Below are 26539 nucleotides of genomic sequence, written 5' to 3' on the forward strand. Positions count from 1 at the left end.
CCTGTCTTGGATGTGTGATGAGCCTCCCTGAGGTTCTCCAGCTGCTCCTCTACAAGAGGACACAGACGCAGAGCAAACTAATTACAGACAATCACTCAAATAAAACCATCCTGCCATTTGACTGCTGCAGTTTCCAGCTTTTTACAGACGCTCGTGTTTTTCGGGTCCAGCTCTCCTCACCTTGAAGACCTCGTCTCCATCAAGTCTGCTGCTCCGTCACCACCACCTCGTGTCTTTTCTAAAGAAACAACAAAGAAGAAATTGAGCTCCTTTAATTGGCTGTAATGTCAGCTTCAGATATTCTGCAGATCTGGACATCAAAGATGATGATATTCTAGTGAATTGTAAATCACAGGTAATCAGCTCAGCGATGCCTTTTATAACTTCTCCCCAGACGTCACTGAGGCCACACATCTAAAAAGTGTGAGAGAAATAAAAGCACTTGACATGCAACACAACTGACTGTCGATAGAAACCATTCAACGATAACACACCTCGACACAATGTAGTTATAGAGTCAGCATTAACACAGGAGAGTGGAGCATTGAGACAGACTGGAGACTCCTCCAGAGTTTTTTAGACATGCTATATTCTGACCGTTTTATGATTTTTTTTATTTCATATTTTTTGACATGCTATTTTATCAATTTTCGACATGCTATAATATATAATATATAATAATATTCTGTATAATGACTACTTTTGGTACTTTAAGTAAATCTTGGCGCTAATGTATTTTTACTTTCGTCTATTTCTGAACTGTGGTTTGACTATTTTTACTGTTTTTTGTAAAAGTTCATCTTAATCCATAGAAATACATTTGATTGGATTTTGTATCATTAATCTGAATCTGCTTATATCAGGGTATCATATCATAATAGTGGAGTGAAGTAAAAGTCCGTCAAACTGATCTCTAAGTTGAGTAAATGCACTTCACTGTACATCACTGTTATTAACAACAACAACGGCCAGCCGGTTTTTGAATAGAAAAACATTTTATTACATATACACCATTCAAATACAACTCTGAACAACCCATTCACACACAGACACTCCAGCTCCATAAACATTGAGAAACGGTGGCACAACAATATAAAGACAGAGAAAAGTAAGGCAAGTTCTTTACAAAAAAGTGTGATCCATAGATAAATATGACAAATTAAAAAGGCACAAGGTATATATCTATATATATATATATATATATATGTGTGTGTGTGTATACGTATATAAAAAGACCATGCAGGCACATTAGGGTGGAATGGGGTTGGTCTCTATAGAATTGGCTGGAGTGGCTTCCTGTTCTGGACTGGCTTTGTCTGGTTTCATGCATGAATGTCTGATAGAATACATCCATGGTTTTATGTTGTCACTCAGATCATACGGATCTTCTCGAACACTGGGGGTCCCAGGGGCCACGGGACATTGGCAGATGCTGAGGTAAATGTTTGAGTGGTGTTAATGCTTATTACTCTGTGGCTTAAAGCACAATTCCCTTGTGATGATTCAAAGTCACTAAATGCCTTTGATTTAACGGTCAGTCTTTGGTAAAAACAAACAAACAGGGAGTGGAAACGATTGGCCTGCAGAGGGAAGAAACAGAGTCTGAAGAAAGCTCCACCGGTCACCGGATCATTCAGAAAAGAGCGATGGGAGTTTCAACATCTGACCACCAGGGGGGAGCAGAACACCGTGAGAACGTACTTCATCCCCAAAAAGAGCAGAACACACCAGTGACTGAGGCTGACCCGCACAGCGCCACGCAAGAGGGTCAGAAAAGAAGCCTCGTCGCCCGAGAGGGGGGATAGAGGGAGAAGATTGAAATGAGCACGTGTTGGAAGATCAAGAGCTCATTCAGAGTCCAGAGAGGAAACAGAAATCAGAGAATCCTGATGTTTGGCACCTTTGTCACGAGGCTGATGTGTTCTGGGAGGGAAGGCTGGCTGCTCAGAGCATGAAGGACTGGGTGTGTTTGAAGTCCTGGGGCTGAGGGACACAACGACAACAGAAGTATCAGAATTATGGCTCTGGAGGTGACGGCGGGGTGGTTTCAATCATCAACACAGCAACATTCATTAGGTAAGTATGAACAGCTCGTGCTTAAGTCAGCGCTTTGCTCATGTCCCCACTCAGGGCTTAATGTGAGAGGGAGGGAGAAAAGGACTTACTTCTTGGGGCGGAGGGACGTAGTTGACATTGGACCTGAAAGACAAAGACACGGGTAAGCACATCGGACAGTTTGACACAGTCACGGAGAAGAGAAGACACTCGACGCGCACAGCCGACCGAGCAGGAGTATACGAGGGGGGGGGGGGGGGGGGGGGACTGCGTCAAGGTTCAGCGCGTGACCGGGCAATTTGATAAACAGTCGATACGCACTCAGTCGCCGGTTTATTGGGGACGGTTTATTGGGGTCACACTCACGTGTCCTCGGGTCTGTGCAGGGTTTGGCTGCTGATGTGGGCTGCACCGTGACACTGGGAGATCCAAAATGACCTGTGGGGGGGGGGGGGGGGGGGGGGTCAGCGTGTTGGCAAGGGTTAACAAGGGGGGGGGGCATTTCGGAGTGACACTGCACACCAAAAAAAAAAAAAAAACGACACTGACATGCAGCCAATCGAGACGCAGAAGAAAGAAATGGCGGGTGAGCGGGGGGGGGGGGGGGGGTGGGTCAAGTGGTGAGCCAATCACATGCAGCAATCCAACACCCTTGCGCGCGCTGTTTGACCACTGAGACGCTGGTCTGCTGTTTGTTTGTGTTACAGCTGTGGAAGTGAACGAGACATTAAACCCACTTGTTGTGACGATGTGTTTTCTTTTCAATTAGAATAATTACATTTTATATACATAGGAGGCGGCTCTGAACGGCGGCTCTGCGTCCCCACTTTGTTAACTTTGTGCGTCCTATTGGCGCATCAGACATCGTGTCACATTGCCTCCGAGTCTTTGTGAAGAAGCCGCTTCTATAAATAGGGAGCTGACAGTGACAGCTCCAGTTAGCTCAGTGGGATAAGCGTCAGACTGTAACCGAGACAAAAGAGCTTTTCGCTTCAAGCGGAGCCGCGCCAGCCATCAAATAACACGGAGTGCGGCGAATTAGGCCACAAGTCACACGAGGACGATTCTGTTTGAACAACCGGTCAACCGTCAAAACGGACCCCAGCATCCCTCCCACTGTCCAAGTGATCCATTCCAAATCACCCAATCAGTTGAATTGCCTGCAATTCTTCCTACTGCCAATATTCCCCCCCCCCCACAGTAATTATTCCATAATTATGTTGCACTGATTATCCCCCCGCCCCCCCTCCCTTTTTAAAGATCATCCGTCTTGCTGCATTTTGACACGATGACAACAGACGTACGTCGTCCTGGGAGTGGCAATCAATTAAAAAAAAAAGTTTGGAGTGGTTTTTGTTTTTTGTTTTTTTTACATCTGTTGGCACCAATCACCGGGTGAGTAGGAACACAGGCACTGCTGTGGCTCAAACACACACACACACACACACACACACAGCTGTCACTCTAGACAGTGCTGACTCAGCACACAGTCTAAGTGCAACAACAAGCCCCCCCCCCCCCCTCCTCCTCTCGCAATCAGAAGTGCGGTCGGGTATTAGCCCGTGTTCGAGCTCTTACCTTCCTCTGTGCCCTGCTGACGGAAGAGTGACGAGCATGTAGGAGAAAACAGAGGGAGTGTCAGAGTTCTGATGCAAGCCGGATCCACACAGCTGAACCAAAGAGACAAACTCACGGCTTAAGAAGCCGTTGCGGTGCAAGAGGTATCCCCCGCATCCGCAGACCGTGACCACGAGGCAGACCACCAACACCGCCGCCACCACGGCCGAGACGTTGACGTCCTCTGGAGGCGAGAGTAAAGCTTGAGTTACGGTCTGTTTTCCATACGCAGCTCTCTCCTTTTTGTTTTATTGAAGCAGTAAGTCACAGAAGACGGGGAACGTATGAGCTCCCAACATAAACAGGAAGGACGCATTTTAAAGTAACTCCGTCTCACAACACTGCCTATCATTTATTAAAGTGCGTGAAATGGTTGCTCGCCCTAATCTAGAGTCGATTCTAAAATTCATAAGCAGGAAGAACACACTTCACCGTGTCATTTGTCCCTAAATAGACACAGTCGCCTCTTCAAATCCTGAGTTGCTCTGTGAGGGTGTTTCAGATTTTAGAAGCAGGGTGAAAAAGCCGGCCTTTCCTCTCCACTGCATCCCTGATGCTCTCCAGTGCTGAAAGGTGTGTGGAAGAGGCAGGAGGACGTGTGGAAACACACACACACACACACACACACACACACACACACACCTATCGTCATGTGCTTGCCCTCGCACATCTTGGGCGGTCCCACTCCGTTCGAAGCCAGGCAGCTGTATCGACCGGTGTCCTCTTTGGCTACGGCTTTGAACTCCTGCACAAGAGGGAAGAGGAAAAGGCTTCAGCTGCTGTTGGCTTTACATCGAAGGACCCGTCCTGCTGAAGTGCCCTCGAGCAAGACTCAGAAAAGCCACCTGCTATCAAAACCAAAGAGCTCTTTCGACAAAACGCGACAGAATCATTTCCTCGCTTCCTTCAGTAGGACGTGATACTGCAAGGAGACAGTGTGAACTATTTACACACACTCCCTTATCTGCGCGCACACACACACACTCACTCACCAGTACTCCTGTGTGTGTGTTGATGAGATAAGTGGCGTTGGCGTGGCGTGGCTGCTGGATCGGCAGGTTGTCCTTGAACCAGGAGTAAGTAGCGGGCGGGATGCTCTGCTGGTCCCTACAGTGCAGCTGCACCACTGAGCCCGTCAGTGCCCCACTGGGGATTTCGCAGGACGGGGTGTGTGGGGGCACTGGAGGACGGGACGGGGGGGGGAACGAATTAAAGACACATCAGCAAAACAAACCAATCTCCACACATGTCTGAGCTCTGATTCTGCTTTTTTTTTCCCGGCGTACCCAGGACTTTGAGCGTGACGTTGGTCTCGCCCAGGTTCACGGTGTCCAGAGGAGCGCTGATCTCACAGCGGTACTCCCCGGCGTCCTCCTGGGTCGCCCGTTTCAGCGTGACGGTGGCGCCGTCGATCGTGGCGCGGCCCTCAAAGGGACCTGAGAGAAAAGGACAGGAGGTCAGGAAGATCCCGGAGGACACGCCTCAGTGTGAGACATTCAGATCCCAACAAAGCAAGGTTCAGACTTCAGCACATAAGAACATGAAACTGGCTTTAAAGAGAGAATTATTTCCGTGTGATGTAAACTCAACAGCTGCTTCACAGTAAAAGCCTCCCATGCAAAGAGAAGTGGTCGTCTTTTACTGAAAGCAGCTGCGGGGAGCGCAGATGTATGTGTGCTGGGAGCAGCACAGGTTGGGATATTTACGTTTTAATCGAGCGAAGAAGTTACTCTGAACTGGTTACGAAGCTCAAAGCACCTGCACCACGGACCCCAGACCTCAGGGAGCCCTTAAAGCCCCAGTTTACGCTGTAATTAGTAGAACCCGGAAGCTTCAGGGTACATTTACATCACGTCACGGCCCCTTAATGTGATCATCTCGCCAGTGGGTGGAAGGAGCTTTCATTGGCGTGACTTCTCATGAACCTCTGCTGTGACGTAGAGCTGCCAGGGAAGAGGCGGCTTGACATATTTGAGAAAAATCGTCACGCTAATCCACAAAGGAGAGGGATCACGGCCGTCGTATGCCTCGACACATGGACTTAGAGTTCATTGTTGCCAGCTGATTACAACATATGTCCTCCTTGTCGCTCGGAGGGATGGAGAGCAAAGGCTGCTTTCTCACCTCTGAAGTGTCCATCAAAGTACACGAAAGACACGTCTTTCCCCTTCTTCTTCCACTCGATGCGCGGGTTCTGGTCTTTCTCCGTGCGGAACGTGCAGGACAGCACCGCGTCTGCAGAAAATAAAAAAACAACAGGGGGAAGCGATGAGATATTTATGGCAGAGTATCAGTGGCGTTTTTAACTGCTCGCTCTATTTTTAGCCTCGTGGTTTATTCTGTCAGAGAGAAGCCGATAAAGCAGCAAACTCATGAGGGTAAGTGACTCGCCGGCGGGACGAGGCCAGCTTTCTCCGCCTCACCTGAGAACTCGCGCACCTCCACCCTGTGTTTGTCGGTTGACACGGTGACGGGAACGGAGGGGGAACCTGGAGGAGGAGGGGGGGGGGGGGGGAGGAGAAGAGGGGAGGGAGGGAGAGATAAAAGAAAGAGAGGTCAGTGCACGTCGGAAGGCAATATCGCTCGTCATCCATTAGGGGGCAAGGTGAATTGGGTAGAGTGCTTCACATTGCCCGCCAACTGCAGGAGGAGAATGCTTAATGGCTGCCTTTGGTCGACTGTCTGAGGCAGCCATAGTCTTTCTCCGTGAGGGGGGGGGGGGGGGGGTTATTAGCTAAGAGGCGGCGGCACACTGTCCATGTTTGCTCCCCCAGCCTCCCGTCTGTGTGTCGCCGATACCCAGTGTCCAAACAGGAAGAGGAAGAGGGAGCAGGAGCTGCCCCTTCCTGTGTTCTGATTGGCTTACGGGGCGGATTATTCCCTGGTCATCCTGTTGTCAAAAACAGGTTCAACCTGGGTGAAGATCACCTGGAGGGGAAAAACAAGTTGGAAACATGCAACCGGCGAGAGCAGCAAACACTCTCTGCTGCTGCACTAAAGCCCAGAACGTCTCCCAGAAGACTGAGACTTCAGTGAAAGGGGGGAAAGACTTTTTGACTGAAGGCCATGCATCTTTGAAAGTACATAATAAATGTTCAATGGGCCTCAAGGGTTCTAACTGCGAAAAACCTCTTAAAAACTTTTCCTGCCATTGTTCCTGCCATTGTTTCTGCAAACGGCAGATTCAAATCTCAGAAGTAAACTTCAGAACACGTCATCTGAAATGAATGTGACCAGTTTCCTGTGTGTCAGACGCTTCCTGTGCAGGCCCCATTGTTACGGGATGACTCTGCGGAGCAGAAGCCCGTCTTCCTGTGGAGGGAGGGGTCACACGGGAGAATGGCGGGCGATCCGAGACAAAAGCAGGAAGCGTGGAAGAGAAGCGCGTTGGACGACGATTCAAACTGCCGCTTGTGAGCCCACCCAAAGGTCTCTCTCTCGCTCTTATTTATAGCTATTTTTAAATTCGCCTTTAAATAAACAACAGCCTATTCAATAATAATGCCATCTGCCAAATGCAGCATAAAGCTTCTTTCCTGAAGTTGGCTCAATTGACACCAGCCTCACTTACTTTCAGCTAAGTGAATTAAAACGGCACACTCTCCCTGCAGACGCTCCCCGCTTCCCCCTCGCTTTTTGCCATGTGTAACAGGATTACCATCCTAGCCTTGGCTCTGGTACCTCGACACCCTCTGAGGAGCGTTGTCTCACTAAAGGATGAACAAGGCGCCGGGGGGGGGGGGCGATACAATGAGATTAAAATAGAAAAGGGGGACGAACGTCGAAGGAGAGATGAGCGGCCCTACGAATGGAATACAAATGAATTGGAGCGGAGGAGAGTGAGGCGGGTTGAGGCTGGTGGATCAGGGGGAGGGGGGGGGGGGGACAGGGTCCAGAGACCGGCAGAAGCATGAATAAAAGAGAGTGGGATTGAAGGCGAGGGAGATCCTCCGTGACAGTGGGACTGTGAATGGGAGATGCTCTTGTCATGTCGTGTGAGACCGGCCCTGCCGCCTCTTTGAGCAAAAGGAAATGTAGTGAGGCTGACAACTTCACCGCCCGCACTGACCGACACCAACGCGCAAGCGTCGAAAAATGAGCAAACCCCCCCCCCCCGGGGTCCACTGTGCTCCACGACTACGAACACTGTCGGCTTCAATGGCCTCAATTAACTGGGAAGGCGTCGAGGCGGACAACGAACACATGGCCCGCTCGGATCGTTTCACAGCTGCATGGTGGGTAATGTTAACGTGGTGTAGCCTCGCTAAATGAAGTAAAAAAAAAAAAACGCCTACTGTCCGAGAAATCGTCAAGGAGATGTGATCGGGGTTTGGAGACGAGTGCGAGCGTGCACAAGTTGACCCACTGAGGGAAGTCTATTCTGGGTTGCTGCACACATGTAGCTCAGACGAGTCCCAATCACAGGTCGGATGATTGTCACGTATACCCGAATCAAGCTGTCTGAGTCAGTATTGGTCCAATATCCTCATCCGAGTGTCGGCACAGTTGGCTGCGATGGACCAACCTGAGAGCCAAATGTGGCGAGGTGTCGGTTGTGAAACACCGATTTGGGCCTGGAACCAGCTCCAGCTAGCAGCGCTCGAGTCAGATTCGGACCATCACATTGCACCCGAAGGTGGCCCGAGATTCTGAGGTCGCCCATCAAGAGTGAGTCCAGCAAACAAGGCGTGCCGGACTCGAGCCGCTGCTGAGCCAAGCATTGTTTGGCCACCCCGAGTAGCTAGCGAAAGCTAAATGTGTGTCAACACAAATTGGCTCAGTGGATAATTGCTTATTGTAGACTCTCTGGAGCAGCAGGGGGTCCCGGTGGTCCTCCAACATGGCATCACATCCACTGAGGGAATTCAAATGCTCCAGCGACGGGCCCGTTGTGGCTCTGAAGCACAGAAGCATCCAGACAAAGGCGTCGACACAGAAAAACACATCACGCAAACACTGCGACAGCTCAAACTCACAGAGGGACGGCCACAGAAAGATGCTCGCTTCGCTCCTTGGCACGCAGCCGTGCTCTCATTACGCGGTCCGTACGGAGTGTTACAGAGACTGGGGGAGGGGGGGGGGGCGTATCCTGTCTGGCTGCGTGTTATAGATAACGGGCATGTGGACGGCACACGCACGTCTCAAGGCTGTGGGGGAGAAAAACAGGGAGGACTGTGTGTGTGTGTGTGTGTGTGTGTTCATTTGAACAAAGCCTCTCTGTATGACTGTAACCCTGTGAGCAACAGCTGTCTCAGGCAGACACGATGTGGGAGTGTGAGGGTGGGGGGGGGGGGGATGTTGGGTCTCTCGCCACAGAGACCCACCCAAAACATTTCCTCCTGGATTTCTTTTTCCAAACAATACACTCCACAGGCGGTCAGTGAAGAGGAGGCCGATTTGAAGCTGCTCTGTCCAAACTGTTGACACCTATCCGTGCTCCAGATGAGTGATTTCTGTCAGGCTGTCCACAGCCGGACTGCACACACACACACACACACACACACACCTCGGTGAACTTGTGATGTGTCTTGCCTCCTGGTCACATATGAACAACACACTTCGTCACGACCAGAAACAGTTTGAAAGTTTCTGGTGGTCATCCAACCGCTGACCTCATGCACGGATTCCGCCACCTTCGCTGCCAGAAACGGGTGGGTGTGGGGACCCAACTGCCACCACCCGCCACGCCGCACCCACCCTCGGGTGGCACCCCGCCAAATACAACTTTAGGGCCAACTTGGCTGCATAGTCTCACAGCGGGGCTTTAACTCAACCGGGTGCGGAATAACACCAAAGAAAAATAATAATTCAAATGAAATATTTCTTTATATTTTGCATATTTTCCAAAAAAAATCCAAGAGAAATAAATAATTAAAAAAATTACAAAAAAAGTGTAATTTGAAATAATTTGTCTCTTGTTAAAACATATATATATATATATATATATATATATATATATATATATATATATATATATATATATATATATATATATATATATATATATATATATATATATATATATATATATATATATATATATATATATATATATATATATATATATATTTCCCAGGACATTCAGTTAGAATAAAATAAATAATGAACTTATCTCAGTCAGCCAGCAGTCTCTCAGAGAGAAGTAGTGAAACGCAAATACAGACGATTGAATCGTTTCCATTTCTCACTTACATTGCATCAGTAAAATAACAACCGGGAGATACAGGGACGTCCCCTCCATCATCGTCCACAACTCTGGCTGAGTCGAGGCTTCCCTGGACGGAGCGGGGAGGCAGATCCCGAGCCTCGGCTTTCTTCTCGCACTTGTTCACAACTCTCCAATAATTCATCCAGCTTCCAGGGAAGGAACTCTTCTCCAGGGGGGAAGCGATCGGATCGGATCGGCGCGGAACGGAGCGGCGGCGGCGGAGCTGCTGGGAGGCGAGCGGATGAGCGGGGACGCACCTTTCGGGACTGATCGGTCCGAAAACCCCGGTGCCCCTGGCTGAGAAGTCTGGCAGGGAACGACGTGCCTCGGTTACTATGAAAGACGCGGGTGGACGTCCTCTCTCTCTCTCTCTCTCTCTCTCCTGTGGAGCGGCTTCCGCGCTTGGCTGAGGTGGAGATGGAGGTGGAGGGAGGGAGGGCGGGGGGGGGTGCTTTCAGACGAGCAGAGCGGCGGAGCGCCGAGAGCGCAGCGCCGCGTCCAAGACGCGCACTGCACTGCCAAATAACGGGAGTCACTGGGTTTGGCACCAAGGTGTGGCACGCGTCATACCTCAGCCCGAGTGGGACCCAGTTTGACCCAAAAGGGTTCTATAATACAATATAATATAATATAATATAATATAATATAATATAATATAATATAATATAATATAATATAATATAATATAATATAATATAATATAATATAATATAATATAATATAATATAATATAATATAATACAATACAATACAATACAATATAATATAATATAATATAATATAATACAGTATAATATAATACAATACAATATAATATCATACAGGATAAATGGTTTATGATGCTTAATGAGCAATAACTTACCAGTCACAAGATAAAACCATTTCAGGTTGTAACAACTGATTTCATAAGATTTATGTTATATATGGACCAGAAACAGACCACTTGCCTTCTGTAACAGGCCTCTGAATATTAGATTAACCACATCCTGGCCTTATGAGATTCAGACTACTTCGGTTTTGTAGCGCAGAAAGACGACAAACTAAAGGGTTCAGCTTTGGATCGAGACGTTGCGCTCAAAGCAAGAATTTGAGAAGTGCAGCCCAAAAATAATGAAAGACATACGAGATGAAGGGAAGGCCAACAACAGACGTATGAGCTCGTTCTCTGGATACAGTATTTCTTCATCAATTATCACAAACCATTACAGAACTCTGGAGGCGTATTTCTATTCATTCTGGGTGATTCAACTACAATTCAGGGCACCGACTCAAATGTCTCAATTGCCGCTGGCAGTGTAAGTGTGTGCTCTAAGTCCGAGGCATATGTCCTTGGGTGTGTCTCGCACGTTGTTGGGGTGGGGGGGGGGGGGGGCAACAGCTGCACATCGGTTACGTTCTCTGGCCCGAGGCTTTGCTCATTCCTCCACGAGTCTCCTTAAACGCAGGCAAAAATAAAATAAAAGTTCCCTCCGTTGCTCAACACTCAGATAATGTGCACATGATGGGCTTTTATTGTGATCCCTCTCTCGCTTGTCCAAAGACCCACGCAGAAGCTCCGATGTCAAACTCACAACTCTCTGTAGTCCGACGGGGGGGGGGGGGCTTGAATTATTCCTTTAATGAATAATTTACTAATTCTTTACAGGCGAGAGGCCATGAATATGGATGTGGCTCGGCTGAAGTCGCTCCCGGCTCACACTTGACTCTCAACACTTTGAGAGCCACCTGTTGGATGAACGACACGCTCAACAGCTGCCTGAGCTTCAGACAACAGACGCACACACTCCGCTGTTGTTGTTCAGCAAACTGCTGACACACGCGCTTCTTCTCTCTTCACTCCTACAATCATCTGAACAGCCCCCCCCCCCCCCCCTCTGGGAGCGTCAACATCTGTTGTTCAACACACACGACGCAAGTTTCCTTCGATATCAAGGAAAAGGAGTTCCCTCGATTTGCGGCGATTTCCATAAGAATGACAAAAGTGGAAGTGATTTGTGGCGTATTTTTTACACATTTATTGAACAAATAATACAATCGGGTACATGTGAAAGTGGTACTGTGTGAGAGGAAGGCGACACAGAGATCGCTACTGGCTGCTCGCTGGTGGAGTGGAGTCAGGAGGAGAGGGAGGAGCCACTTCTTCAAGTCTCGGCACCTCAACCTGTGCAAAATAAAGCCACACGTGTTAACTACCATCCTTATAACAGGGACATGGCCTCTCTCGACCCGGTGAGGGTTTGATAGAGTGGAACCATTGCTACAGAGATGTCAGCGGGGGTGCGGAGGCCTCCATTTGTCGCGTGGGCGGCCGTGTTTGGAGCGCCAGCTGGAGGCAGACGGGGCCCACGCTTCCCTGCCGCCTGCAGACGGCTCAGAAAACGCTCCGCCCACGCCTCGCTGCTTTTATAACCCTCAGCACATAGAGGGTATTACATAGAGGGAAGCGGATTACAACGCCGCAGCATTAAAAATGCACTTTCTCCAAGTTCTTCTTCTTCTTAATACATTCTAGGAGACTTTCCCAGCAATGAAAAAGGTAAATAGGAACCTCTCATTTTTAAGTGAAATCGCTCAGCCCCGTCTTAAAAGTGTAAAATATCAAACTCTAGCGTCTAACTTTTGTCGTCAATAAAGCGCATTTTAATTCCACAATGTGAAAATAAAATGTAGGCCACAGAGCACAGTGTGTCATCAGTTGCCAAATCAAGTGTGTCTATTAACGAGCACATCATTTTTTATTTTCATTACGCAATCAGTGATGCACAGAGGATGCCAGAAAGGCTGCAGCAATAGATGAGTCCATCCAAAATTAACTCGTAGCCTAGTTTGAAGCGTTGATGCTTCTCTTTAGAGTCTCACTCGGTTACGCTCAGACGGACGGTGTCACAACCTGCAGAGATGTATAAATACTTCCTCCTTTGATCTCCAGTGTCTGTCTTTCATGTCCTTGGTGAGGAGAATGAGACCTGCTTTTTTCCTGCCTCTCCTCGCTCTGCTTTTTGCCAAAATATAAATGCAAAAGCAGTAAAAATAGTCCCGTTTCCATCATCTAGACCAGACCACTGTGTCAAGAGTTGGCTGCGGCGCTTCAGCTTTGAAGTCGGTGTGAAGTAAAAACTGAAGAGATTTGTGCTTCTTACCAGTTTCTCTGCTCGCTGCCTCAGCTTCCTCCAGACTGTGTGGTGAGACTGCAGGGAGGAAGACAACGTGACTGGCAGGCACGTGCAGACATAAAACCTCTTAATAACGAAAATTAACAGTCGACAAAGCTTTGCATGCAGTGGACGTTATCCTTAACCCAGCAAGTCTGAACTGTAACGGTACAGAACGTAATTTAAACTTTAACGGAGGGAAATGAAGACGCTGTAGACATCTGAACGCTGATTGGACAAGACTCAACACATCAGAGATGTTCTATTGAGAAGATCACGACATCACCTCTTCTCCTCGTCTCACTCCAATCTGAGAAACGCTGGCTGGCCAGTTGACCCCCCCAAAACAATCTCTACGGATCTACATGATTCACATGTATGATATATTTTGATTAAAAACAGCGAATTTCGCCGCAAAGTTTGCCGGTATGAGACATCTTAACGCTGATTGGACAAGACTCGTCAAAGATGTTTTATTGTGAAGATCACCCTTTCTCCTCATCTCACTCCATTCTGAGAAACGCTGGCCCCCCAAAAAAAACTCTACGGATCTACACGATTCACGTGGATGACATATTTTGATTCAAAAGCAACACGTTCGCAGGTATGTGTACTGGTACGGTCAGACTAGAATGCAGCGTCAAGGTTTTTGCAAATTCGTCGAGTACAAAGATAAAATAATACACAAAATGTCTGCCTTTGCGTGCCATGTTGTCCCCATCTTTCACACACTTCCCCACCTGTAGCTGCAGAGGCAGGGAGAGACCCTGTGCTCGGCGGTGGAGGCCCCGGGGCCCCTGCTCCAGGATGTGGAGGGCCGTCACCTCGTACTGGGAGCACAGGCCTGTCCTGGCCACCAGGGGGCCCGCACTCAGCAGCACATGGTCATGACATCTACAGAAAAATGAAAACGGTAAAGAACTGTGGGCGATGCATAAAGTACACGGCCTCCTTCAGACATGCACAATGCGACATGTAACCGACAGATTAAACCAAAATGTAGGCATGAAGACTCACCTGTGGAGCGTCACTGTGCCTTTGGGGTTTTGTGCCGCCTTCTGTTCCACCTCTTCCAGTTTACACCTGGAAGACAGAAGGACAGAGGCATGAAGCGAGGAAAAGGTACATAAACTTTACCAGTGGCACAAAGTACTGCTGCTCAGTAAGAAGCCAGTCTACCTGCTCTGTGAGAAGACCTCCAGCGCCACAGCGGGCGCCACCTCCAGAGGCTCCCAGACCAGGTCCTGGTGGATGAGGTGCTGGGCCTCTCTGGTCAGAGAGCGGAAGGACTCCTGGAGAGAAAACCGGCCATGATGGTTTACAAACACACTGCACAAATGATCAGGTGTAGTTATGGATACAAGAGTTCTGTAATCCAAGGCACGAAGCAAAAAATAAAATGATTATTCCTCCACACACACACACACACACCTCGGAGGGAGTCCATGCATCCAGCTGAGGGTCGAGCACCACGTCGCAGCAGAAAGCACCTGAAGTGACTGCATGGAATCAAATGACATGGACACAAATGAGCACCCACCACCTCTCATCAGTCTAATGTGTACGTTTCAATAACGAAGAAACTGGTGCATAAAGAGAAGCTCCTGTACCTGCCACCTCTGGTGTGCTGAGCAGCTCCACGGTAAAGTTGTCTTTGAACGCGGTCTCCAGCACCTGGCCGAGCAAGGCAGCGCAGGAACGCCAATAGGCCTGAGGGGAAACAACGCTGGAGTGTCAAACTCATATTAGCAGTGGATCTCTACACACAAACAGGACTGAGAATTAGAACCGGCTCATTCCTAAAACGTCCAGAACAATCTGGAATCGTATTAAATCCTTTTTGTTGTTGTTTAGTACCTGGTTGACCAGCGTGGGATCACTGTCTTTAAATGTGAGCAGAGTGAGGGAGCAGGACTGGGTGAGGGGCTGGTGGAGAGACCACGGCTCCCCGTCCACCAGGGCCAGAGCCGAGTTGGTCACGTGATGCTCCGTCAGGTCTGAGAGGAAACACAGGAGTTCATCAGAAGGCAAAACAAATATAGAGCCACGGAGAAACATGTAGCAGTACGTCTAGTTTTCCACAGATTGTGGATTATGCTGTATACAAAAATGGCTGCGGTTCAATTCATAAACTTCTTTCCTGCCTCTCCATCACGCATCCACACTCACGTCTGGCACAGCTCAGTGGAGTGGACATCCCTTTGTTCATGACGAGCATCGTGCCATCCAGCCCCGGGCCCTGCACGGACACCTCTATCTTCGCCACGCGAGGGTACAGCGCTCTCTGCCTGGCCTGCTCTCTGGAGAAGACGGCAGAGCGCTGGCAGCGGACCTCGGCAGCCGGAACACACGCTGCGGCAGTTGCAAAGCCTGTGGGTGGGACGACAACAGATGATGCGCCATCTTTTTCTAACTTCTGCTCTTATGTCATGAAACTACTTTATTATTGGTGTCAAAGCAATGTCATCAGGGTTATCTGGACTGAAAACTACAATTTTTGAACAAGAAGTCTGTGTTTCTAAGAAGGAACCAAACAAACTATGTTGAGTTGCATTATGGGAAGTGTAGGCGTGGCTGTTTTTGGAGCATATTAGATAAAAGTCAGGATATGCATTTGGTTTGAATGTATAATTCCTGTCAGCATTTGCACAATTAAAACAATACTGTCAATCATAAATTACGTCTTACACGACATTATGAGTAGAAATCATAAGCTTATTATATTATACCCTCATATTTCGAATATTTAAAATGTATTTCAGAGTTGAACAATAATGTAACGCTAATTTGTACGTAATGCGAAAACAAGCAGCTTGCTAACCGAAATAAATTTTATATTATATGAAGTTGCAAACTATCATTTCCACCTAGCTCGCTCACATGCTAATGCTACCCGAAAATCGTTAGCTACCAGTTGACGTCACTCACGGCGCTGGAGAACTTGACACGCGGTCCTGGTCACCATTGTGCAGAATATTTATATATCTACATATAAAAAGATACAGAAGGACAAATTGATAAATGTTTGTCACTTGCGCCTCTGTTTGAAGGACGCCATGCCTGTTCCGTGTGCAACGAACATTTCGGTCCGGGTAGGAACTGAAGTCAGTGGCTTGAAAGGTCCGTGTGAGCAGGAGGACGACGTGCAGTTCCAGTTTACAGCAGCAGGTGTCGCTGTTGGTCGACATTTCAATCAGGTTTATGTAAAGGAAACCCTGCAATACTTTTTTTGTATTCTGTAGCTAGAGAGAGTGAGAGAAAAATAAAACCTCCATCAGCACCATTTTCATCAACAATGGATGCAATCCAAAGTTATGAACTTGGCTCTGATGTCTCACATGTCCCCAACTTCATCCTCTAATGGATTCTAATGGCATTCAGAATTTGACAAATGCTCATTGGATTTTTCAGGACCAGAATCAGCAGTAAGTATTGGCACTCATGGCAGCAGCTGGAGCAGCGAGACGCCCGGCCAGGGAACTTAAGCAAAGCTTGAAAGGCTAGCTTCACAATGAGCGCCAATCTAATGACCTGAGGAGGTTAAAGTAAACGAAGAGAGAACTCCAAAGTTGTATTTGGCACTCAGGAGGAGCTGCTTTTACAATTCAAAGAAAGGTGTCTTTACCTTTACGATCACACAAAATCATTCATCATTCAACAATAAATACGCAGGACACATTTGTGCATAAAGATTTATTTTTTTGTTGAAAATAAGTGTTTCTCACATTGAACCACGAACATATCAGATGTAACTTTAAGATAAAAGAACTATACACTGACACCATACAATGTAACAAGGCATTTTGTATGATCTGCAAGGTGTAAAGACAAGTGTCCGGTTCATTGTTTTCATCAGTTGATTGGTTGATACTGTCTCTTTGGGTGAAGTTGATTGTACTCAATGTCGGTGTGACGGTACAACTTCATGCACACATCATCCACAGCATGTCAACGTTTGGGATCTCCTGAATGAATTTCCCCAAAGGTGCGGCTCCCTTTTTTTGTTTTTAAACATTCTCTCATCGAGTCATTCATTCGTATTCAGGCGGGCCTGCTGTGGAAATTGAACTTCCAGTACGACTCCATCACAGTGGTGTTACTTGACATCCGTTCAGATACTTGGTGACCGGCCTTGCACTGTCCAAAACAAAAAAATTCCCAAAAGTGCAAAAAAAGAAGAAAAAAAACACAAGCAGAAGAGTAGAGGACCGGTGAAACCGCGGAGCAAACTGCCATCCCTGCTTGGAACTATGGCTGGCTTCCCGAAAAGCGTTTAGCACTATGATCCTCTTTGTCGATGGCTTTTGAGATGGTTTTGGCACCGTGCTGCGTTTTGGGAAACCCTGAACATTTGCTCCTGTTGTCCCGCAGGACGGTGACGAAAGTGGGAGGTCAAGTGTTGTCCTTTTTTTTTTTCCTTTCAAGGGAAAAATCCACCCTGTGTCCGAAGAATGATGCACATTGAACTTTATTTCCCCCCTAAACCCTCTTTGTCTACTTCTGCATCGGTTCGGGATTTCCTACATTTCCCAGAATGCACAGGCCTTAACTGCTTGAACACTTTCAGAAAGAGTGGATTTTCCCCTTTAAATCCCTCCATCTTCAATCTATCTAACATGAATTCATTTGCATTCGAATTGCCGACCGTCCTCCCATCCGTCACGCCCTCTCCAGCAGGCTGCTACTGCACGCTGCAGGCGGGGCAGCAGGCCTCTCTCCGGTCCGGCAGAGGGCAGAAGTCCATCTGCCTCACGATCTCGGCGAAGAGCTCGTCCACCATGGTCTTGCTCTTGGCCGACGTCTCCATGAAGGGGCAGCCCCAATCTTCGGCCAGCGCCTGGCCCTCGCTGGGGGACACTTCCCTCTCCTCCTCCAGGTCCACCTTGTTACCCACCAGCACCACGGGCACCTGCTGGTACCTGGAAATTCAGAGAGAAAGTATTAGCTGTCTTAATATCAGCGGGCGGTCTCGCTTTGGCTCCGGCGCGTCTGTTCATCTCGAGCCAGACGGCGAGGCCCCTCTACTGGCTCGGCTTGACCCCTGACCTCTCAGAGGAAATCACAGGAGAGCAGACGCCTCCCTCCCAAAAAAAAAAGGTGCAAATGGGAAAATGATGACAGATCATGGCAGGGACTTCAGAGGGGTTGCCGGGTGGGACCGAGGTTGTTTGTTGCGGCATCAAAACCCACCGCTCCCTCCTCGCCAGATGAGGAGGGAACTCAAACCGCTCAACGCCGCAGGAGCAAAAGTTTATTATTTTTTAGTTTATTATTTTTTATGGTGAAGCTTCATTTCCATCTTTAATGATGCAGCTCAGCTCCTCCAGATATTTGCTTTACAGCAGATGCAGAGGCAGTAAAGGCAGTATGGGAGTCCTGATTACTTTTATCGGCCTCGCTTTTCTGTGCAGTTAAAACGAAGACAGCAACTCAAGGTACGAAATAAAGAGGTATAAAAATGTAGCTTTAATGTTATCAATGTTCCAGATTCTTACATAGAAAGCTGCGATTGCTTTCCTCGGGGGTCACAAGATAATTAGCAAGCTGGGAAATAAGAAAACGAATACCTGCTGCACGAATCCTGCCTATTTTTGCTTTTAATTGTGATATTTACCTCCTCGGAAAGGAGACATATATTCACTTGTGACGTGTCGACGCGCCGCTTTGAAGACTTAAGTGTGTATTAGGTCGGATTAGACCGATGCACAGATGTGTCAACAGATGTGCGAGAGCTGCCAGAAGGCTACAGAAACATACAGGATCCCACATCTTTCCCATGATCCCCCCCCCCCCTGCTGGTTTATATGTCTCCCTAATGGAGGCCTGATGTATTCTTGGCTTCCAACCCAACACAATCCCATTAAGTTCTGGTGAGTGGGCACATACTACATCTCCGTGTGGTGCTTGTTGTTGCTGCTGCTGGCTCAGCAAGACGTTTGGGAGGAGGGAGGCTGATCTCACCGCTAATGAAGACCAGGAGAGGATTGTGCTGCGTGTTTTATGAAAGATGGACACCCTGTGGATGTCTGCATGTGTTTAAATGATCCACTGAGCCTCTCCTTGCTGTCCTTAAACGAACTGTCTCCGCACTGTGCAACAATTTGAGGACAGGGGGGGGGGGGGGGGGGGGGGTTGTACTTTTCATTTCAAAGGACTTCCCTCGTGCACTCGTCCCCCCCGGCTTGCGCCTTCGTCAGCAGCTCTCCTGCTTCCACTCGGCCGGTGACGTCCGACGCCACCGGAGCACTCGGTTCACTCCGGGGGAGGACGGGGGCACTGCACCAAACTGTGCCGGTTCAATTATGAATGACACAATGTGCAGATCGATTAATACATGGTGATGAAAAGAGGGACGACTAATTGGACAGAGCTCCTCCTCTTTTTTAAAATATGTTTCTATATTTTGAACCTAAACACAAGCAGATTACAAGTTGTACGCGCTGGGTTATGTGCTGGACTATTTCTTGGACCAGGAGCAGTGAGTTCCGGGAGTCTCAGCTGAGACTCCTTTGCGCCCTGTTAAGAAATAGTGCATGCATACAGAGACTCCTTCCATTCCGGTTACATCAGTGAGCCCGGCTAGCTGTTTCCCTGCTGTTTCCAGTCCTTATGCTAAGCTAAGCTAACAGCCTGGCTGCACCTTCACACTTGGGTCTCCTCTTCCTTTCAGTGTATTCTTTTATTCTTGACACTCCGAGGCCTTGTGAGTTTGGGGCTTTGGTCATCATAGGAATATGATGACCAACGAAATATCTCTGCGAATTATTTTTTGTGTGTGTTTTGAAAGTTGGACAATGGCACCAAAACAACTACACGGAATCTATTCCCGCCCTTATTACATTTAGCTTTTAGATGCTGAACTTGTCTAAGAGGACACACACACATGTCACCACCCAGTCTCTCTCTCTCTCTCTCTCTCTCCCTCTCCCTCCCTCCCTCTCTCTCTCTCTCTCTCTCTCTCTCTCTCTCTCTCTCTCTCTCTCTCTCTCTCTCTCTCTCGCTCTCTCTCCCTCCCTCTCTCCCTCTCTCCCTCCCAGCCTGTGAGATGAGCTCAGTGGATTTGTTGAGTAATGGCCTGTGCTGATCAAAGCCATCCAGAGTGAGTCATGTGTGAGAGACAGAGGATGTGGAACCCATGAGAGTTCAGCGGGTTGTTGTATGACAGGTGAGCTGCAGCTGTGCCGCTCTTATGAAGAACATATGAGCTGGTTGCAGCTTCCCACGCTGCGTTGGAGGGAAGGGGGGGGGGGGTCCAGGGATCCAGACAGGGAGGAAGAGGAGGGAGCTGAGAAGATGCAAGTTGGATGACCCCCCCCCCTACCCCACATTAGTATCCCACATTTTGTGGTGGCTCTCTAAGTGGGGTCGGTGGATAGGGGCCCTTGGTGATGAGGAATACTTTGATTCCATTATAAATCAAGAGAGCATGTCAAGGAATGAGTGTTGTAATCAGAACCCTCCATCCCAAACACAACCAACTTTTGGTGTCCATGTTGCCTCAGGATGTGACGCCTTAAAGGGCCCAAAACAATGGATAACCTCATCCCTATTGCATCACAATACACAAGATGAATAATGCTTTGTGTGGGCATTGTCTCACCTTTTCACCCTGATGATCTGGTCCCTCATGGGCTTGATGTCCTGAAAACTTTGCTGGTTGACCAGACTGTAGACCAGGATGAAGCCCTGGCCGTTCCTGATGTACAGGTCCCGCATCGAGGCGAACTGCTCGGTGCCGGCCGTGTCGAGGATCTCCAGCACCGACGGAGAGGAGTCCACCTCGATCTCCTTCCTGTAGAAATCTTCGATGGTGGGGTCGTACTTCTCGATGAACGTCCCGGTGACGAACTGGACCGTCAGGGCGGACTTCCCCACCCCGCCGCTGCCGAGCACCACCACCTTATACTCCCGCATCGCGCTCCCGCGGACTCGAATCCGGCATGCAGAGGACACAAGTCTACAGCAGCGGGCCAGATGAGCGCACCCCCATGCACGGGCGAGTCCGGACTCCCGTTACGCGGCCATGGCACGGTAACGAGCCTATACGGTGGATCCAGACGCTCTTTTGCAGCTGCTGGCCGGGACGCTGGCGCATGCAGGCCCCGGGATGAACAGCCTCTACTGGGATGTTTCCACGCTATCTTGCAGGGACACCGTTCCGGGGGCATCCATAATGCAATAAGGCGTCGGTGTGGGAAAAATAAGATTGGCTATTATTAGAGACGAGGCACATCTTTGTGTGTGCCGACAAAAACAGGCGGCTGACACCACATTTCTCTGCACAGTGGTGCTACAGTTAAAGGCAAAGAGCCGATTTATCCTGATGGAGGCGACAGTGCTGCTGGGAGTCCACGCCTCTGGAGTCGGTGCATCCACTGGATGTTACTGTTTCCTGGGAAATATGGGGGGTGATTAGTGCCACATGGAGACAGAGGAAGGGTAGGAATCTTAGCAATCTTATCATGATGGGAATTAAGATTCAAGCGTTTGTAAGCAAACATGCCATCAGCCCTCGTTTAGGGAACGGAGGACGCGAGGGAGCATTTACAACCGGATTTATTGAAATGTTAATTGCACTCAAGAATGACAAATATATAGCTGTCTGATCGGGCGCCTGCATTGCTCAGCGCCTGTCAAAATTGTGACAAATCTCTGTTGCAAAAATGTGTTTTTGTCAAAGGTTGGTGAGATTCAGGGACAAAAACAATCCCGGTGGAGATAGTGGTAGGACACTGAAAAGCCTGTCCCACGTACCGGACGTGGTGGCTCTATAAGGGGCTTCGTCGCTGGAATATAAACACGTTATTCTAAATGGACCGATGGTGACACTGTTGTCATGGAGTCCTGCTGGGAAACCGGGCTAAGCACCAATCAGATGACGGGAGGAGCTGCTCCTCTTGGCTTTGTCTGGCCGCATGCTGATTGTCATTAAATGTAATATTTTATATGATGAAGGTTAGACATGACTAGCCCCCTGACGCCTTCAACATGACTCACGCCTTGCAGGTCGTATGGTCTCCCTTAGCTCGTATACTGACTATGGCCATGAATAGAGTGGTATTATTAACCCCTCATATAACCCTCACTTTACTCCCAAAATGTTCCACTGCAGCAACAGGAAATGACATGAACCAACAAATGAAAGAGTTGGCTGGTCCCAGTCCAAGGCCTTATCATTACGTCCATCTGTGGATACTTCATAGAGGGCAGAGACCTGCTTTAATGGACGCAGCATCAACATCTTGTCATAAGTCCGAGAACCTACTCGCTGGGTTTATTTACTTTTAGGGTGGTTCCCAAAGTGGACTTCAGGGACCAACAGGGGTCCTTCAAGAGGGTTCAGTTCCACACAACACAACACCTTCACGTGACACCAAGAAGAGATCCAGAACAAACGTTTCTTTGATTTTATTTATTTGTTTATTTCAATAGATTTTACACTATCTTGCTGGAACCAAAGAAACATTTGACTGTAGAAACATAAAATAGCACAAAATATATGCAAAAGAAAAAAAAAGAATACATTTAAAAATGATTACATTGAAACTATAAATCCGATGAGGGTCTTCTTGTCAATTTATCTTTTGTGTCTGTACTTTGTTGGCGGGGCACACTGCAACAACAACGATGGCACAGGCAGTCACGATCCACAGCCCGCAGTCTCCAGTGTGGCGCCCTCTGCTGGCTAAAGCCGTGAATTACAAGCTCCGAACAGCAACACGATCTCACTCCACATTTGGGAGAACAGAAGAAAAGATCAATGACTGTTAAATCAGCCGCAGCCCACCCCCCGTTGGCCTTTTGATGTGCACATTAAAACCCTAAAAAAATGATTTCAGATATAAAGATACACATTTGAAAAGAAATTGAGAAGGGATTCGAGAAAGGAGACCCGGTCAAGTCTGTTGAATAAACTTCTTAAGAGCTCTTAAAAACGTAAAACCTTAAGCACGATGGACTCAAGATAAGGCAAAGTGTTTGGATAAGTCTGCTCAGTCGACCAACTGCTCAGAAAGTGCTTCCTTTTTCTTTCTCCATCAGTCAATCATTGCCAACATATTTATAAAACAAAACAAACAGTCCACCTCAAGAGGAATCCATACACAAGGGCATTGTGGGTCACCAAATCAGGACATTTTGTGTACAGACTTCTCCCCCCCCCCCCCCACTAGAAACATTCACTACGTTATCGTTCAGTAAGAAAAGGAAACAGTTGTTTTCTCATGCAACATGTTGAATTGAAGTTGGATTGATCAAACAGATTGACTGCAGGGTGCAGAAACCTCAAAAAACCCTTTAAAGGGAATGACAAACAGACCACATCTTCAAACAATATGAAAAGTGCAATCCTTAACTCTAGTGATACATACGCCTCAAGTAACATGTCTCAGTGTGGAACCTATAAAGGTCCTTTGTCAGGGGAAGAGTTGTACTTATAGATTATTCAGTTCTTATATATATATATATACACATATATATGTATATAATCTCTGTAACATTGATGACTTTAAATCTATTTAAGTGTTACGGTCACAGCACTATACAGGCTGTTGATCTGCTCATGAAAATATTAGGTCATTGTCATAATCTCAGTGAAGAATAAGTATAAATGTTCATACCTTCTTTACAATCTACCTTGTGTACAGTGTTCTAGCAAAGAGAAACAAAAAGAAACAACTTAACGATGTCATTTACAAAAATACCGAACTTTAGTAATTGCAACATTTGTTTGCCACGGCAACAACTTAATATTGTTATGAAATACTATTATACTAGAGTGAAAAGTACATATTTTTTTTAGATTTTCTGCTCTTTTTTTTGGTAAAATGTCATCTGTACAATAAACATTTTTTTTTTTCCCCAACAACACAAGCAACTCTATAACTATGCTCATTACTGCAACACCGTGATCTCGTGAGAAGGCAAGAAAGACCCAGTAGCTTTCCATTGGTGGGTTGACTTTTAAACCCCGCCCCTTTTAGACGCGCGCGCGCGACTTCTCATTCGTTAGACCTTGAAATGACCAACCGTGCAGAACGCAGCACAGCTCAATAAATTACATTCATTTCAAAATAGTTAACAACATTGTTTTCGACTAAAAACGTGACCAAGAGTAACGTAGGATAAATTACGACAAAATAAAACTTTCACCACCGTCCACAAATATTACGTACGAACCAGAATGCGCGTGGAGACGAAGCCAGACCGTGAGACCAGAGCGAAGCGCTCCGGCTGCACGGTGTGATAGTGGATTGTCGATGTCAATCAAGCACCATGAAACTACATCAGGACGTTTGAAAAAAAAAAACGGGAAATGAGATTGAGTCAAGTCGTGCGAGAGGGTTTGGTCTACAAACAATCGAATGATGGCCTCGGCTGAAAGACAGATGATTGTTCCGGGTGGAGGTGGAGGGGTTCAAAAATACCTTGATAGTAGACACAACACAAACTTTAAATAACTTTGAATACATTTCTAGAACCATGAATATAAACTCTCAAAATAAGAGACACTTTTACATACATTACACAGTTTACAATACATTTTTTTTGTCTCACTCACATTCCTCATGTAAACTACTCAAACCGTGGTAAGAAACGATGGTACGCCGTGAAAGTCACCAAACATTCTACAAAGCTATTTTTTTGATTTGTCGGTTTCTTTTAACGTCTTCCGCTTCGATAAAGTCACTTGTGATGTCGATGAACGGTCGCCGGGGTTTATTCCCAGCGACGATTTCGGGATAAATGTGATGTCTTTCCCCCGGAAGAAAAGTCCTTTCAGCGCTCCTGACAGCCGGCGGCGTCGCGTCTGCGACTCTTGGTGATGCGCTCTCGGATGAATGTGTCGTGGATGAGCATCTTTTAGGCACTTCTACAGTTTTTTTTTTCTAAAATGGAACAGGATCATCGGTGATAGTAGGGTTGGACAGGACAAACCGACGGTCACAGATAGCCCTCCAGTCGAAGTGCAAGTCATCTTTTGCTTGACGAGCGTCGTCAAATGCACCGTTTTTGTTTGTTTGTTTAGTTTAATCTTAGCACTTTAAGTCCCTCGCCCCCCCCCCCCTCCCAACCCCCCCCCCCCCCTCTCCAACCAGGCCTGGTGTTGTCATCACCTGCTCGACCTCGCTTCAAATCCCAGTCTGCCGGCAGACCATCAGTCTCACACACACATGCACGAAAAGGGCTTGGTGTGTCTGGAACGAACCCCTCAAGCCCTTGGCACAATCCCCCAGCCTGTAGGCTTGTTTTTTTTTTCCAGGAATGGCCACGACTGTCCTCCCCCAGTCCCGACTGTATGCAGAAATCCGTGCACAGTCTATCCCACCGCTCCCCACTGAAGAAGGAACTGAACCCGGCACCCAAACAAATAAACAGGGTGCGTCGTGAGCAGCTTACGCAATGGCAACAAAAAAAAAATGATCAGGGTGCTCTGCTTTCTGGCAGGTTGACTCCACCGACCTCTTCCGCTTTGGCAAGATGTTTCCAGAGATGAAAAGTTGGCAGGGGGAGGGAGAGGGGGCAAGTGTCATCATGGCATCTTAACAGCATCTGGGGCAGATGAGGGTCACTGAGGTTCCCCTCGCAGGGACAGTCGCATTAAGAAAGCATGAGCCTGTCTGCCCCAAGGACATTCAACTTGGTAGAAAATAAACAAAACAGTCTTGAGCGCCGGTGCGGTTGTGCACGGGGTTTCCTGTGACTCTTCCTGTCGTCCACGTGACGCACTATATGCCTCATATCGTGCAAATCAAGCGTCTCTTTTTGTTTCTTTCTACTGACCAACGGGATGAAGATTGTGCAGCGGTTTTCAGAATAAATATGAAAAGAGAAGGGGTCCACGGTACTTTGGGAGAACAGGTGTTAGAATGACCTCTATATGTGTGTCTGCTATGTATGTAGTACTATACATAAGAATCGTTTCGACTTGTTCATGTTAATAGTTGTTTTTTTCTAGCAATACATACAGTATATATCTTTTTTCATTTTCTTTTTTTAAATGTGTGTGTTACACCGGCACTGCAGTTCTTACGGTTAAATTGAAGTGTTACACTCTTAGCATGCAGGTTGCTGGACCTCTATGGGAGAGGTGAAGTAGTATTTACACTGGGGCTGTTTTGGGTTTCCTAGTGCAGCTTCGTGACACTCCACTCCCTTCCTGAAACTTACTTCAGGATGATCTGGAGGAGAGAGAGAGAGAGAGAGAGACAGGGAGAAGAAGGAGGGGAACAAAAGGAGAGACACATTTAGTGAACCTGTAGGAGAGAAACGTTGTTCATTATTATAATTAAGACGCATTTTATTGTGTTTGGTGTGATCTGGGTCAAACTCTATTTGCCTTTATTTCTGCCGCCTTAAGGCCTCACTGTGCTGAAAACAAAACGCTTCTCGGATCATCTAACAACCTTCACGCCAACTGAATATGGTGTGTGGAGGCGTGAAAGTAGGCCGAATTTGAACGCCTCTTTGGGGCGTTTTTTCCTGGTCCAGCTCAGTGGAGGAGTCG

General features: G+C 47.6%; 4 protein-coding genes across 13 annotated transcripts in view; all 4 read right to left on the minus strand.

The window, feature by feature from the left end:
• Positions 1-1640: 1640 nt before the first annotated feature.
• Positions 1641-10280, minus strand: jam2a (junctional adhesion molecule 2a). The gene is given in 12 exon segments (XM_079296454.1): positions 1641-1983; positions 2166-2199; positions 2422-2493; positions 3634-3649; positions 3749-3856; positions 4315-4417; positions 4665-4852; positions 4959-5108; positions 5797-5907; positions 6096-6161; positions 9865-9974; positions 9976-10280. Coding segments are annotated over 12 exon segments (1044 nt in total). The 5' UTR covers positions 10023-10280; the 3' UTR covers positions 1641-1944.
• A 1600-nt stretch (positions 10281-11880) lies between these two features.
• On the minus strand, positions 11881-16102 carry mrpl39 (mitochondrial ribosomal protein L39). Of its 3 annotated transcripts, none has more exons than XM_079296308.1 (10): positions 15961-16102; positions 15202-15402; positions 14890-15029; positions 14643-14742; positions 14464-14531; positions 14212-14324; positions 14050-14115; positions 13773-13926; positions 13021-13068; positions 11881-12041 (listed from the first exon to the last, which is right to left on the minus strand). In XM_079296308.1, the coding sequence occupies exons 1-10, from the start codon at positions 15995-15997 to the stop codon at positions 11967-11969; spliced, it is 1002 nt and encodes a 333-aa protein (XP_079152434.1). In that variant the 5' UTR covers positions 15998-16102; the 3' UTR covers positions 11881-11966. The 3 variants fall into 3 exon arrangements, with proteins under 3 accessions (XP_079152434.1, XP_079152436.1, XP_079152435.1); XM_079296310.1 differs by having other exon boundaries at positions 15944-16075; XM_079296309.1 differs by having other exon boundaries at positions 11914-12041; positions 13021-13091.
• A 630-nt stretch (positions 16103-16732) lies between these two features.
• On the minus strand, positions 16733-21351 carry LOC306797289 (ras-related protein Rap-2a-like). The gene is made up of 2 exons (XM_079296568.1): positions 20633-21351; positions 16733-17951 (listed from the first exon to the last, which is right to left on the minus strand). Exons 1-2 carry the CDS (start codon positions 20944-20946, stop codon positions 17714-17716), a joined length of 552 nt encoding a protein of 183 aa, XP_079152694.1. The 5' UTR covers positions 20947-21351; the 3' UTR covers positions 16733-17713.
• A 3781-nt stretch (positions 21352-25132) lies between these two features.
• Positions 25133-26539, minus strand: part of mbnl2 (muscleblind-like splicing regulator 2) — a 39073-nt gene continuing 37666 nt past the window's right edge. For all 8 annotated transcript variants that reach the window (XM_079296687.1, XM_079296688.1, XM_079296690.1 and 5 more), the window contains one exon: positions 25133-26213. In XM_079296687.1, coding sequence (XP_079152813.1) covers positions 26089-26213 — 125 coding nt within the window. In that variant the 3' untranslated portion in view covers positions 25133-26088. The remainder of the gene's footprint in view (positions 26214-26539) is intronic.

This window comes from Melanostigma gelatinosum, assembly GCF_949748355.1.
Source record: "Melanostigma gelatinosum genome assembly, chromosome: 24".
Classification (NCBI taxonomy): domain Eukaryota; kingdom Metazoa; phylum Chordata; class Actinopteri; order Perciformes; family Zoarcidae; genus Melanostigma; species Melanostigma gelatinosum.

Bases quoted from the DNA above. Each gene is read 5' to 3' on its own strand.
- LOC306797289 (XM_079296568.1), bottom strand. From the start codon at position 20,946: ATGCGGGAGTATAAGGTGGTGGTGCTCGGCAGCGGCGGGGTGGGGAAG. The intron at 17,952-20,632 runs GTGAGACAATGC...CTGAATTTCCAG, and splicing joins CAGATCATCAGGGTGAAAAG to GTACCAGCAGGTGCCCGTGG.
- mrpl39 (XM_079296308.1), bottom strand. From the start codon at position 15,997: ATGGTGACCAGGACCGCGTGTCAAGTTCTCCAGCGCC. The intron at 14,743-14,889 runs GTACTAAACAAC...GTTTCCCCTCAG, and splicing joins ATCCCACGCTGGTCAACCAG to GCCTATTGGCGTTCCTGCGC. The intron at 14,532-14,642 runs GTACAGGAGCTT...GATTCCATGCAG, and splicing joins CAGCACACCAGAGGTGGCAG to TCACTTCAGGTGCTTTCTGC.